This window comes from Anopheles maculipalpis, chromosome 3RL (genome assembly GCF_943734695.1).
Source record: "Anopheles maculipalpis chromosome 3RL, idAnoMacuDA_375_x, whole genome shotgun sequence".
Lineage (NCBI taxonomy): Eukaryota > Metazoa > Arthropoda > Insecta > Diptera > Culicidae > Anopheles > Anopheles maculipalpis.
The window spans coordinates 35,743,718-35,759,190 of NC_064872.1; the positions used below are offsets into that span (position 1 = coordinate 35,743,718).

At 44.7% G+C, this 15,473-nt stretch overlaps 2 protein-coding genes across 4 annotated transcripts in view; one reads left to right on the top strand and one right to left on the bottom strand.

Annotated features, from left to right (window-relative positions):
- The window catches only part of LOC126565618 (profilin), a 460,520-nt gene that overhangs the window by 394,856 nt on the left and 50,191 nt on the right, over window positions 1-15,473 (bottom strand). The window lies entirely within an intron of this gene.
- Window positions 1-15,473, top strand: part of LOC126563865 (serine/arginine repetitive matrix protein 2) — a 97,176-nt gene that overhangs the window by 65,107 nt on the left and 16,596 nt on the right. Inside the window, exons 7-16 of the mRNA XM_050220645.1 lie at window positions 475-640; window positions 723-1,077; window positions 1,716-2,326; window positions 3,591-3,746; window positions 3,828-3,961; window positions 4,033-4,253; window positions 4,321-4,542; window positions 5,647-5,771; window positions 6,056-6,355; window positions 15,113-15,280. Coding sequence (XP_050076602.1) covers window positions 475-640; window positions 723-1,077; window positions 1,716-2,326; window positions 3,591-3,746; window positions 3,828-3,961; window positions 4,033-4,253; window positions 4,321-4,542; window positions 5,647-5,771; window positions 6,056-6,355; window positions 15,113-15,280 — 2,458 coding nt within the window. The remainder of the gene's footprint in view (window positions 1-474; window positions 641-722; window positions 1,078-1,715; window positions 2,327-3,590; window positions 3,747-3,827; window positions 3,962-4,032; window positions 4,254-4,320; window positions 4,543-5,646; window positions 5,772-6,055; window positions 6,356-15,112; window positions 15,281-15,473) is intronic.

Below are 15,473 nucleotides of genomic sequence, written 5' to 3' on the forward strand. Positions count from 1 at the left end.
TGAGGAAGATGGTGATAGTAAATTAAACTAAAAATTAAATTAATGTAAATTGACAGCTGGACACACATACACTGTCGGTGGTTGGCAAGAGAATATTTTCTGGTTCATCCACTACCAATGAAGTCAATTTTCATGTCGGTTTCTCATGTACAGAGCCGTGCGCCGTTGCCTCGCGTTTAACTGAACACTGACATGTTCCATTTTGTTTGCTTTTCGAATCTCCCAAAGTTCAGTTGGTTGCTGCTCGACAGTGTGATTCTGTGTATTCAATATTCAAAGCAACATACCTATCCCATGTTTGTAATAATTCATGCAAGAGTCAAACATGATACCAAACAAACATAGTACCACCTGATCGTAGGGAAGAATCGTATACAGTGAATTGTATTTCGTGTTTCTTTTTTATTCCTATCCTTCCATCGACAATGCAAAGTTTTGAATTTCTATGTTTCCTTTTTCAATGTTGCATTGTAGGTGGTTGGCCGACGGAAAGCTGGTCCCAAGCACGCAACCAGTTCGCAGTCGAGTTTAGAATCCACGCCAAGCAACATCAAGAGCGAATCGAACGAGTGGCCCGATCCACCGGACATACCCATCTGCAGTACTGAGGATGAAGCGGCCTCCATATATTCCGATTCTGGTAAACACGGAAAAAAAACTTGCCTATGTTCCATCTAATACTCTCGCTTTTCTCACACCGCCGTTTTTTCACACCGCCGTAGACGACCTCATACCACATATCCCGGACATTAGCGGGCGCGGCACGTACATCATACGCAAGGGACGTCGGCAACGGCAACGTTTGGCCAGTCTGGAATCGGAAGCGAACAGTAACAACAACAACGGTATCCTCGTCGGACCGGACGCCCCATCGCAAAGACCAGATTCGCTCGGCGAAGATCACATCCTGCGTGGTTTACCCAGTCCCATCTTTCCGGCCTCGATGATCACACCCAAATCACGCCACAGCATCGATCTTGGTCTGTCCGCAACGAGCAAATCCAGCGTTGGTGGATCGCTCCTCAAATCATCCCCTTCGGCACCCCAAAAGCTACCCAACTCTGTACTCTCCCCAAGGTAAGCACAACACGGGTTTGTTGATTAAGTCAACAACATCATGCACTTGGCGAAGATGTGCCTGCGATTGCCTTCATCACCATCAGGCAGCAGCCAAGCGCCTTTCATCTTGCGCTCGTTTAAAGGAATCACTCGACTTCTGCTCTTTTACAAATGGATGACCTCCATCTCTATTCCATGATTAAAGCATCGTGTTTGAAATTGGCTAGTGTGGATGGTAACGAACGAAACACCTCAACGGACGAGATGCCAACAAGCGCCATTCTTGTGATGAATGGGGCTGCTCGTTTTCTTTCTGCTACTTGAGCCGGACGTTTCGGTCGAAAGTTTCTCCGTCCGATAAGAAGCTGCTTTATGAAAAGCGCTGAAAAGCTTTTTTGCCCCCAAAAGTAAACGTTTCCCGGTACCGTAATAGCCGTTGTAATTCTGCTGATGAGATCGTCTGTTGTTTCCTCTTCCGGAAGGACAAACATAACCTTAATCGAGCGTGTGTTTTTACTCTTCCTGTGCGTTCCCGAGTGGAGATTACAAGAATGCAATGCTTTCTTCTGTGCATCCTTCCAACACACAAACAACACAATTTTGCCTTTCGCTTAACCACCAACACCGGCTTGTTCCTTCGTTCGCTTTACTTTCAGGTCACGATTATCATTAGACTTAAGTTCACCTACTACCTCAGAGCTTTCAACTAATGTTATAAAGATCACCACCCCGACCGGAAGCTATCCTTCGCCGGGTGCAGCCCACCATCACGCCTCCTCGCCGCTCGGTGCCCCACCAGCCTCAGCCCCACTGCATACACTGAACGGTCTCATCAGTAACGGTGGCCCACTAGCGGTCGGTGGCAGCAATAGCCTAAGCAAAAGCACCACCAAAGCATCCACGGCTGTCAACAACGGTAGCAGCAGCAGCAGCAGCAGCAACGGTGGGACCAGCATTGTCAACGTTGGTTCCGGACCTGCTGGCGCCAATCAACCGCAATCAGCCGCACCAACGCAACCGGTCGTGTCGGCCCGGTACACCGAGTTCAAGACGTACAGTTCCACGTTTGATGCGCTGCAGGCGCTGGACAACTCGTCCGGTGGCGGTAATGGAGGCAGCGGAGTTGCCGGTAACAACACCACCACCACCCATCTGAACGGTTGTATCGGACCGGGTGTAGCAACTGCCGGTGGTTCTTCCGACAATCCGTTGCTACGTGTATCCTCGCTGCCTACCATCACACCGCCGCTAACATCCTCCGCAACAGGTAAGCAAAACCGAGCGTAAAATATTTGCTGTTTGCCGTGGGTTGCTGATGTGTTGGGAGGCTTTTAAGGGGATGGAATAAATTACTTGTGAGATTGGACACATCCATCCGAGACGAGATCCGGAAACTGGTTCACTCGATTAAGATGGAAAAGTTCATCCTGCCCACTAACTGGCCGGTATTTCTAAACACCGTTGACAATTGCCTAGCGGTCATCATCTTACAAGAAGCCAACCAGCCAGCAATCACCCTTCCAGTTAAAAGCTCCTTCCTTAAGGGCTAATTGGACTTTGGTCTTCGGGTTTCGGGGGTTTCTTTACGATACTAGAAAGCTGCCAACCGCTTTTTTTGCACCAGCAAACTTTAAGCTGCTTACGCAACACACCGTCGTCATCATTATCAGTTAATTAGAAGCGCTAAGAATGTGAAATTCTACCCTTCATCTTTCTTCCTAACGCAAAATGGAGAGCGAATGTCGTCAACCAACTCGTTCCCTAATTTCCAAAGTGGAACAAAACATCCTAGGATGGCTATTTTTTTTTGTCTCCATCGTCCCTTTCACGTAAATTGTAAAAGGTTGATGTTAAAAAAAAAGATTGCTCAACTCTCATCCCCCCTTCTTACTTTCTTCCGGAGCCGGAGTTTGATTAGGCCAGTGGGGACATTTTTCATTCAGTCCGCCGGTAAGCATTCAAAATATACCCTATACCACCTTCCACACCGGCTAACCGTCGTCTTGCGTCCAGTCCACTTACTGGAGGAATGTAAAGAGATTGGATGCCATTAAAGCGGACAGAAAGATAGAAGCAAACCGGGCCTGGTGGAGTCCTTTCTTAGTCAGTTACATTCTTTGCAGCTGGCTAGTTTGGTCCGTTGTTTGGTTTCGTCTAGGTAGGTCATTCGAGGAAGTTCTACTACAAATTGGGGGAACTGTCTATTTCTGCTGTTCATTCGCACAATCGTGGAAAAGAAGACACCCGTGTCATATTTTGCTGGATACATTTTTATGTAATGACGAAAACTTTCTCGCTCTTGTTTTGGGTTGAAAAATGGATTGAATTTTTTTTCTGCTTTATTGAGCTCTTTGTGAAAAGGGTAATGTAAATTTGTGTTTTCAAAAAAACCTTTCTAACTTTTTGCTCAACTCATTTTCTTGCAACCACTGCTTGCACGCAATTTTCTATGTTCTCATAGAGTTTGTGTAAAAGCTTGTATGCTACACTTGTACTCAGCATTGCACTCAATCTTATCTTTCTTCCCTCAGCCGAAGGTTTGGCGACACCGCGACGAGAACTGGCTCCGCCAATCGAAGAGGACGAAGAGGCGGACAGCGACACACAACGAGGTGCCCCGCTGCGCAAAATAGAAGATAACATTAGTGCTTTATTACGTGGTGATATATCCGTTGCTAGAGTAGCCGGTAAGGGACGACCCAATACGCAGTTGCGTTCCCGAATGGCAACCATTGGTCACTAATTCGCTTCTCTTTCAAAACCCTCAGACATACCTCCAGCAAGACGTCCACTAGGTTTTCGTCTAGGTGTTCATAAATCAGAAAGTGCCAAAGAAATGCTGCTGTCGCAGGCAGGCCTTGGACCGTTGCCACCATCACCGCCATCATCCAGCCCGGAACCGGTTAGTTAATGAAGGGACACATTCAAACTGCAAGGATTATTATTGCGAAACTTTTTTTCTATAACCTCCAGCAGGACAGTGATGAATTTCCCCCATTGCCTCCATCACCGACGGAAGAACCGGAAGTCATACATCAGATGCACGGTATACGCATCAGTTCACGCAACCGCGGTAGCAATGGTACTCCGAACGGTTCCAGCAAACATGAACAGCTGACACACGGTTACCGAGAGGATCACCCGCCTGCAATTCCGCCACATCGTGGACCATCGATAAATACGCTTAAAACAAGGTAGCTTACGATCAGCTATTTGCCAAGATATCCAAAATAATACATATTGCTTTTCTCTACCTTCCAGGTCGATGGATGCTGGGTTCAGTAAATCGTACCGTAACGGTTCGTTCGGTTCGTCGACGTCCCCGCACGCCCCCGGTACACTTCCTCCCGATTTGCCCGGATGCAACTCGCGTCGAAGAGTCATCACCGGTGGCTACCAGAAGCGCACCGCACAAAGTCCCCGCGAGGAGAGATCGCTGCAAACGTCCTGCAGCCTACCGGAGACACCCATCTTTGCCCGAGGGTAGGTGTTCAGAGCAATGCTATGTTATGAGGATAGAGCTTCGTAATTAGGTCAGAAATAGTATGTGAGGTCAGCTTGGCGAAAAAAGAGCAAATTTGTTAAAAGAGAATAAATCATAGTGATGACAGAACTACCACGGCTAGTTTGTGCGACAAATACAATTTTATGAAGACAGTGCCTCATAGTTGGGGCAGATAAACTTGGAGGATATAGAGTTACTTTGAGAGAACAGACCTTGATCGTAAAGGCGAAGCTTCATTGTAAGAATACAATTTCATATCGTTGGCAGAGATTCTTAGAGAGAACATAACTTCATAGTTTTCGAAGTAAGAGATAGTTTGTAAGAAAAGGATTGTTTTGAAAGAGCTTCATAGTGAGAGCAAAGCTAGAAATTACAGAGGGTTATAATAAAAGCAACATTACTTTATAAGGTCGTAGCTAGTTAAACTTTGGAAAACAAAAGCCTCACAGTGAGGGGAGTTCTAATCAGTGTGGTGAAATCTGATTAGTGAACTTTATAATAACGAGTTCCCAGTAGTTTTGGCTAATTATACATTCAGAAGTTTCGAAGATTCAATCCCTAGGAAGATTCGAATCGGATTGGTGATGACGAAACAAGTATTCGGATTCGGATTCTGAGATTAGATTCCTTTTAAGGATTGAGATTCGAACGAACGAAGGCAGTGCTAGAAAATAATTAATTGAGAGAGAGCTTTCCGGAAACCAGATACATTGTGAAAAAAGATCTATTTGTAAAGACTGAACATCATAGCGAGAACATAGCTACCTAACGAGGGCAGAGCATAGTGAGAGCAGAAATACTTTATGAAGCCAGATCTATTGGTATGGAAAAAAAAACAACTTTTTGATAGATATAGCCTCATAGTGAGGGCAGATCTTCTCGATAAGGACATAGTTCCCTTGGGAAAATAAAGCTCGATAATGAGAGCACAACCACTTTGTGAGGATCGTTCTTAAAAATAAAAGAAGTGTTATGTTAGGATGGCAGGCAGAGTATTTGGCTTTAGTTGAGATCTTTTCTTCCTAAATTCCTTAACATTTAGTACAGTGCATTATCTAATTTCCTTTTTACTTCCTTTTCAGCTGTGACATACCAAGAACACCACATCGACGTGCGCCAGAAGTGCCACCGCACGGTAGCGGAAGTCGCACGGCACCCAGAACCAACTCCACCACCAGCAGTCTCGGATCGTCCGTTGTCGGCATCAGTATGTATTCATTCACTATCCCTTCCATTACTAAACCCTTTTCGCCGCGGCAAACCACACTCGGAACAATCGTAACGCTACGTAAATAATACCCTCAGCTGCACATGACTTTCTCTAAAACGCACATCTTCACCTCGGGTGATGGTTAATTTCGGACGAAATCGGTACACCAGTACGGGGGCACGATAAAAACATCCACGGCGCCCTTCTACACTAACATTCATTCACCCATATCGTAACGCCTTCTGTCTGTCTGTTCGTCCGTTCTTCATTTTGCAATATAGGTGCCTCGACCACGATCGGCAGTCGACAGCGCAGCATCAGCCAGGCGCTGGCCAACGGGGAGATGCTGCGGCTGGCCGGCGGTCCCGCCCGGGGCTGGTACCCGAAGCAGCGCCACCCGAGACCGGCCTCCACCGAGAACCTGGACCGGTTACATCCGCAGGGATCGCTGCGCGCCTGGGAGGCAGCGGGTACGGGTAGCCGCAAACCGCTCACCCTACCACCAAATCTTACACCCAAATTTTTCAACAAGTCACCGCGTGAGGCACTGCGCCGGGTTACTAGTTTGCTCATACGCAAAGGTACGGTAGGGCGATTCTTCCCTTCGTGTTTTAAGGGCCCCGAAATTGTCGGACGTAACTGTCGTGTTTTTGCTCGTGTTTGCTCGTTTGTTCGTACTAGCTCGGTGGGGCGTTACACGGAACGTCCATCGTAAATTAAATCTGGTTTTTACCCCTGGATTAATAATATTTTTACCATAAATTAAGTGACATTACAAACAGCATGTAGATTTGAATTTAAAATTTACAATTTAAAAGATCATCGTCTAACACTCCCCGTGCATCTACTAACATGCTTTGAGTTATGTTAAATTGAAGATTATTAATTTTATTCCGTTTTTAAACATTGCTACCAATCTGGCAGCACTGACATATCCGAGGTTTCACGCCATACTGTACGCAATATTGCATGCAGTTACGCGATTGCGCAAACTTCACGCCTCGTTTAGCTGTCAGTTATGGATGCACGTGGTGTTGTTATTGCGATATCATCTATCGGACCAGTTCAATCTTTTATTTTATCTCCACCGTTTTATTTTCAACATTTCGAATTTTCCTTCTGTTTCTTTTCCTATTCATTTTTCAATTCATTTTCAATTCCGTGCGTCTTTAAAAATTCGATTATTAAACACGCGGTACAATGTCGCACGCACTCGGTAATAACATAACATAGTGGTTCATGCAAAACTATGGCTTGTTTTAAAAACTAAACTAACTAGAACAGAAATAGTATGTTTCCGACACGATTCTAAGCCGTGCTAAACGTTAAATGCCCTAACGCGGATAAAATCGTCCTTACCGTAAAAAAAAGAAGCAAAGTTTGCACACCAACGACTTGTTAAAAATGATCACCGTCGCACATGTCACATGGCACCCACCCACTCCACTACCACCACGAAAAGCATCTTCTCACATACAACCCCTATACAACACAGTTAAACAAACCAAATTTGCACAATACTCTCATAGAGAGGAAACAACAATCCATCCCACATTATCATCCTTCTATCACAGTTCGGCAAGCAGTTGCTTTTGTATTTAATTTTTAACTTTTTTTATTTGTTTACCCGTTCATTTTCTACACATGTTTCTAACCCGGCTGCATTTATAGCCTGCTTAGGAAAGCAGCAAACGAAATTAAACAGCTTGAAATTAATGAAACATTTCGCCAACAAAGTGATCGCCAGCCAAGCACCAATTAGGCAGCGAAAAATAGCCGCGAAACACAAGCTTTGAATGGGGTTGAATGGGGTTCTGTTGGGTGGTTGGGAGGTTGGGAGGTGAAGCTACACACCCATACACGCACGCCCATACAGTCCGTGAGTACATTGCACTGGCTCTTGCCGTAGCCTGTTTCGTTCGACCCAGAGATCAATCTCCGACCTGAACGATCGTGCGGATCTGAAGCGGAAAGTAGAAGGATAGCTATGGGGAAGTGTGTAGGACTCGGGGGGTTCGGCTAATTCAATCAACTTCTTGCCTGTGTGTTCTAATCATTCGCCCGCATTCCCATTGAGTCGCGGCGTGTCGCGTGTGCGCGTGCCTTTGCCGTTGCGATATGTAACGCAAGCTGACACACAAACACACAATCGATTCATCTTGAGACAGTTTTAATCGTTTTTAAATGAAGCGAGCATTTCTTTTTAATGGTTTGTGGAAAATATCTCTTGGGAGCGATTGCGTTTGCTGATGTCAAGACAGACCCATTGAAGCTTGGTGTACAATTGAACACATTTTTATCTATTACCTTATCTATCTGCTTTATCCGATACCGATTATATCCACAGCTTAGTAACGTGCCCAACCCACCAAAAATGCAGCTGGATTTCGATTTATCCGATGGCTTTCGGTGTGATATCCACCACCATGACCCTCGATATCTTATTTCGCTCTCCTGCCTCTATCCATGCTACGAATGTGCTGACTGTTATCACATCCGCATAAAACACCGTTTGCTCCACCGGCTCCATCCATGGCGCTCCATCAAGTCTAGGGATGGGGAGAATAAAAGCCACGGACCGGTATACTTATTATTCCGCCGGCATCGGACAGTATCGGAAATCGCAAAGCTTCAAACCGTCGTACGCCACTCGCTGACGTTTACGAACATTTTTTTTTTATTATTGTCTTGGTTCTGTTTCATATTCGGTTCGGTTTCTTACAGCCATTGCAGTAACGGCAACGGAAGTTGGCGCCCGGGTTGCGTTTTGAGGGTCATTTTTGTCATTTCCTCTGCGTGCAGTCATGAATTCGTTACTACCCAATCGAACCAAACAAGCCGCTGAATGTGAGCTAATGGATGCATTCTGATGTGCTTTTTCTTCAAAAGCAAATCAAGTATGTCGTCATGACGTCACCATCATCCGCCGCAAGATTTCGTGCACATTCTGACACATGACCTCGATACCAGATGAAAGCAGGCGCCCTCTCACACTCCCAATTCCCTTTGGAGTAACATTTGCGTTGCATTACTTTGATAAAATCATCCTCCACACACACTCCCGGCGTGAGATTTGAGATTGCCCTCGGGAGAGTCGGCAACACAGCGCAAAGGTCCGTGCGTGTGTGTGTGTTTGCTTTACGCACATATTCGAATCATCGCGAAATGGTCTGGCCTTTGGCTGCATAAAGAGAAGAAGAAGAAGAAAACAGGGAGAAATGTTTACTTCATCTGTTGTCCTCTTTTTTCCACAATTCGAAGACGTCTTCAGTGAAATTTGTGTCTGAGTCGTCGCTGACTGTGGAGCAGATGTTTCTTTTACTGTATCCCAACAGGGGAATTAGTGACATAAAGGGTTTGCGCAAACACTTCTTAACTCATCGGGATAGGGTTTTTTTGGGAATCGAAAAAGAAAAATCCCTTGCGAAGAAACATGTTTTCTATGCGACTTTATTGCGGGGAGGTTCCTTTCATGTCCTAATATTTATCTTTCCGATGATGGTTTATTGCAAGACCTTTCAATCTATCATACTTGACATTTTTCTTTTTCCGTCTCCGGAAACGTTAAAGGGGAGTGAGATTAGAGAGAGATTGTGATTGCAATCGCGTTGCAAACCGGACATGATTACGAAAAATGGCGCTTGAATTAATTGTCTCAGTTTATGAATAATCGTGTACACGATGATGAGCTAATTCGTGATTCACTTTTACGTGTGATGGATGGTTATGGGAACGCCAAGACTCCATGTGACTAACATTCAATTTAACCGTACGATGATGAGAGTGAACTGAATGCCAAGCAAAAGGCAAGTCAAGCTATTCTATTTAAATTAATTTTTAGCACAAAAAACGAAGCTCATCGTTATGCAAAAATACAATTGCGAATAACATTTTTTACATTTGTCGCCCCTGTGAGCGATCTCTATACAGCACCACAATTAAAGAAAGCAATCCCTTTTTTGACTAAAAATTCCATTTTCCCGTATCCCTTTAATGGCTCTCGGCACGCAATGTCTGAACCAACACATTCCTTCCTTTTTGCCAAATGGTGTTAACCAAATTCATGCGTCCGGAAATATTGCCGACTTTCTTACGCCTAGACCAAAAGCTTGACCAGGAAACAAGTGACGGAGAAAAGTGATTTAGATTTGAAGAGGTGACAACGCAGCAGGAATTTTAGGAACACCCTTCGGGGGGCATTAATAGCACAAGGGAACAAGCGTCGGAGGCATTAATGGCTTCATCTGGTAGCTTCCCAACAGAGCACCCGCAAGGAATGGATGGTGGGAGATTCGTTTAATTCTTGTCCTACTTTTTAGTGTAGAGCCAACAAAAAGTCCATCCGCACACCTGTGTAAAATAATAATAAGGCTTAAGAGAAAAGGGATGCTAGCGAAATGGGTCCTTTACACGCATCCGTCCTGCTTGGAGTATGCTCGGAATAATCGAGCGATGCCCCAAAATATCCCTCTCGACGGGCACTATAATCTTACGACAATTGATACCGATTGGGAGGCTTTAGGAAAATTCGAACATTCCCTCCACGCCGTATTTTTCAAGTGTCCGTGAAAAAAGGGGATTACATTTTTTGGTAAATCGTCTCATGAAATCGTTTTTCTTCGTCCGATTTTGTCAACCCACTGATTCCGTTTCCGCCTTTTCGGGCCTTGTGATTCCATTAATTTCCATTTATCAATGTGGTCCATCCGGAGTTAATCCGATACCATTTTCACTCATGACGGGGAAAATATGACCAAGCGAGAGAGAAAGAGGTGTATGTAATGGAAACAAAGAAAATCCTTGCACCCGGGGGGAAAACTCATCGCCGCTTATGTGTATGTGTGTGTTTGTGTGAAAAGATGAACCACCCTGTGAGGGTTAGTGTTGTGATACCGGAAATATCAACGCCCGGATGGCAGACCGCCGTGAATGATAGTGTGCAAGAAATGAAACAAAGAAGAAGTCAAAAAAATAATGCGAAAAAACTCGCCGGATACATGATACGCCGGAAGGGAGGGTCACAAGGATGTAATGACATTAGCATTAACTTTTCTGTCACCACTACATGGAAGCGTGAAAAACCGGTACACAATAGCAAACCGGATTGAATGTGTGTGTGTGTGTGTGCAAGTGTTGCTGTTTAGCAGTTTTCCGTACAGAAGGATAACACAGAGTGTGAGCTTGTGTAAGTGCGTGCGCGAATCTTTGCCGGATGAGATATTGATTTTCACTTCAACACATACACATTGAAAGGATGTCTAAATGGTTAGAAAAATGCACAGATGTATTGGTGAGAGGATACATTTTTCTTCTCGCTTTTCTGTATGTCTGTATGCCTGTGTGGTATAAAGGAAAGGATTAATCCTCATTACAAAGGACACTCTTAAACTTACACGCACACCAATGCAAACCCGTATGCCGCATGCAGCACGTGTAAGCAGCGTGTTTATTTGGGCGCTGGTTTTGTTTATTTGTATTACGCTTTATTTTTCTTGCTTTTGTGTCTTTATTTGCCATCCCTTCGATTATTTCTGAGGACATTAATAGCAACAGGATTGGCATTATTCCGATTGGTAACTTGTACTGTGATCATAAATTTTTATTGTTGCATCTCAGGGATATTCGCTGACGTTGGGAGATATTCCTAATTCATCCTTGTTTTCAGCGCACACCAATGGACGCATGTCAAACCGTCCGCACTATAACGTTCTATCCTCTCCAGTTCAGACGACCTGGAGGGACTTTGGATTTACTTGTATGTGTGTAGGGGGAGGATCTATTGAACCACCTCTCGTTCGTCGTCCCTGCAATAAGAAATTAACGCCCCGGTGCGGAGTAAGGGGTGTGAATGAACAATAAAACATGATAATACAACTTCCACCTTACTGTCCCGCGCGTCAATGCTCCGAGGGACGTGTCCTGTTTCGGACCGTTGTAAGAGAAGTTGTTCATCCCCGTCCGTGGGAACCCCCAAGGTACACCCCCCCCCCTCCCCCTGCACCAGAATGGGTGGCAAGGGATGAATCGCTTTTCGCGATAGTGCGCGCGCACTCGAGAAGCCTCCCAGTGTTGGATGGTTACCGGTACCGGGACTTACTTGCACATCTTGACAGTGACTCGAGCTGTGCTTCCTTCCTTTGCCGAGATTATTGAACTCGACCGGGGGAGAAAACTTCACACATAAAAACGCGCGCACACACACATATACGCGCGTGACTCGGATTTCCCGCCGGGAAGTGGGGGAAAAGGGGAAGTAGTCGGTCTCCCGTTCCTGTTATTTAACCCCGAAGCTGTTGCGTCCTCATCAGACATTCTTGTCCATAAAACCTTTCCCCGTCGACTCGTCTTATCTTTATTTTTCCTTTTTTATTTTGTATGTGCGTCAACTCCTCCATGCAAACCCAAAAGCAACAGGATCATTGAACGCGTGGCTGCGGGACGTGCATGAACCAATTGCGAAATTGGCAGTGTTGCCAGTAAGGAGTTTTTCTTTATTTTCCTCTACCACAAGAGAAAGAAAAACTTAACAGTTAATGGAAATTCTTTTTCATTTTTCGTCAAGTTAGGTCACTCGAAACTATTTTGAAACACTTTGCTATGCTTTCAGTTTCATCTCCAAACCCCGTAACACACAAATACCACTCGATTAATGGAAAACCCGGTAATGTCTATTGGGTTCTACGAATTGAGTAGATAAAACCCCCCGATTGTGGTGGTGAATGCGGTAACGGAATGGCCACACTTTAACCACAAAATCGGATGCTGGCTCGGAAGAAGTTGTTAAAGAAGTTTCTCTCTCACTCTCTATGTTTCCCACTGCGCATCGCCCCTCTGTTTTGCGCCTCAGAGGGAAAAAGGGACCTCAGAAAATAAATTCACCCGACAAGCTTAATGCTCTTGATGAGATTGTTTACTTTTTACCGGTGCCGATGTTTTACCGAAATGCCGCTTCCAACGCGTACGAAAGGAAGATCAATTTAGAAGTTTGTTTTACTGTCAGCATCATTTATTATTCAACAAGCGAAAGAGAGGCAAAAGGGGGCGACAACCACAGAAGCCAGGGATGTGTAGTGAAATAGGGGAAATTTCCTTACCGTTTATCATACAGTGAGCTGACACAATTTTGCGTGTGGTTCGGCTTTCTACGAGCAAACTGGCTAATAGATAGAAATTATTGCTCCACAATGTCGGAGGTTCATATCGGGGTAACACCTACTGGTTTGTGCGGTTTCGAGGGATCGATTTCCACTCCACGGCACAAAGGCTTTTGATCCTGCTGTGCTGTGTTTTGCTGGAAAATGTGAATTATGGCAACCACTGAATGCCACACCTCGCACGTACTTGTAAGAGCGAACCACGCACACGATCAGGATGAAGCGTGCCACACGAAACTCATAAAACTTCTAGGAAAGTGCCCGGTACGAAGTGAAAGCATTACTGCTTATTACCTTACCTTTTTCATCGTAGATGCTTTTATTAAGCTCGTACTTCAAAGTATCGTAACCTCGAGAATGTACAGTGTGGGATAAAAACTTCTGTGTGTTCTTTTTGTAAATAAGCGAAATGCATAGCTTCTTGAAAAGAGTTTTGTTAAAAAGAGGCAAAACATTACCTTTCTTGGCTCAAAAGACGACATCCACTCCAACATTCATGTTGAAGGGTCATATGAAGGGTGTAGTTGACATTCGATTGAACACTATAACCGAAGAGAAAAAAATCGTGCTGCACTGCTTCTAAATGCCTTTGTAATTTGAACTCTGACATTGGTTGTTAAAATCATTTTTTATGGCTACGATTGGATCTGATTTGAACCCCGGTCCTGCCGTTTGAAGACCTCTCTAGAAAACATAATTTATGCAGGATAGTCAAACACCGACACCAACATTGCTCGAAGCATTGGCATACATGATTTAGTGGTTGTAGTTAGCACAGTAGTTGAATGCCTCTAAAAATCTCACAAAGCGTCGTGAACTTTACTTACTTACTTATCAAGCGCTACAATTGCTTCGCTATCAGTGGATGATCCAGAAATCCTCGAAACTGCTGCTAATCTTGCCTTCCCTGCTGAAGAACAGCCTGAAGATCCAGCCCGTAAGAAGACTTTACTGGCTGGATCGTTCGGTACCAATCTCATGACATGACCAGCTCATCGGAGCCAGATTAGTGTAGTACATCGTTGTATCGTCTCCTACATAGTCCTTCCACAATATCGTCTGTTTTAGGTCCCACAGGCTCCGCCCGTTACGAAATTTATTTCAAATGGAGTTGTTTGATAAGGGACTTTCATCGCCAAGTGTCCCAGCTCCACCAGTCGGACTTATTGTTATGCCCGACACTGTGTGTACTGTTTTAATCACTGTCACGGAAGCAAACACTCCAACGCATTGCAGCATTATGAGTTTGCAATACCAATTTCTTCCATCGGCAACATTTCTTCCATGTTAGTGTGTGTCGTCCGTATTGAGGCCACTCGTCGTCGCACCAAACCGAACCTTAAACAAACAAACAAAAAACACACTCTCGCACCTCTTATCGAACCAGGGCCAGCACAGTAGAAATCCTCGCCGCTTAAGCCTCGCCAAGTGCATTTTGGGCCCGGTTCGTTGCTATACAAAGAGCGTTCCAAAATCCCGTCTGATAATGGTTGCAATGGTTGACTGGCTGTTGAGAAATGAAGCATCAGAAGCACCATGCAACAAAGCTCCAACGAATTTTGCATCCACAAGCAGTGTGCTCGTTTAATCGCTACGAGCTGCACTGATTGACGGGGGTTTTTTTTTTTTTTTGGGACGGGATGACTTTTTGTTGGTGTTTAATGTGCTGTTGCCTTCTTCCTTTGTCGATAATGCTGCTGATCCGCGGGCAACAAGTGCACCCACCGTTTGCTGCACTTTAACTTGTAAACGTTTTCTTCCTTTGTTTTCTATGTTTTTACTGTCTGTTTCATCTTATCGAAAGTTTATCAGTGTAAAAACTCTGACACGCTCACTCACACGCCCTTAAACTCTCGTTGGTTTCTTTTTTTTTCATTAAACGTTGATACTGATTTTTTAACTCTCTTTTGTGTTTGACACTGATGAACCTCATTATACACGACCGGAAATCGGATCCTCTCTTTTCTCTTAACCGCACATGATTTCCGGAAAATCATTTCACCCTCCCTCAACCATCACTCAGTTCACTCTCACTCAACCATCTTGTACGCTACCTTCCCCGCTAGCTAATCACTGTCGACCCTTCCTTCACCCATCTGGCTGTACTTTTTTTCTATAAATGTTCTTTGTTTTCTGATATATCCCTTTATCAACTTGCCCACCCAAACCCACAACGCACGGCAGGCAATTCCGGTACGAAGGAAAAGGAACCGAAAAAGGATAAGGACAAGGAGTCGCAGTCGCATCATCATTCGCAACAACATCCGCAACAACACTATCACTATCAGCAACAGCAACATCATCACCGTGATTCGTCATCCGTCTTCCTGCAACGTTCACCCGGTTCCGATGGTAAGTGACCTCATCTTCATACACGTTTACGCTGACCTCTTGGGTTCATATAAATTCCCAATTACTTCTGCCCGAATCATGTCCGATTTGGTTGGGTTTTTTTTGTGCTCATGCTGCAATTTGTACTATTGTCTGCTTGTAGCAACGCGTGACAGTGTGTTAAATGTAATTCGAACCATTATCGAGACGTTGT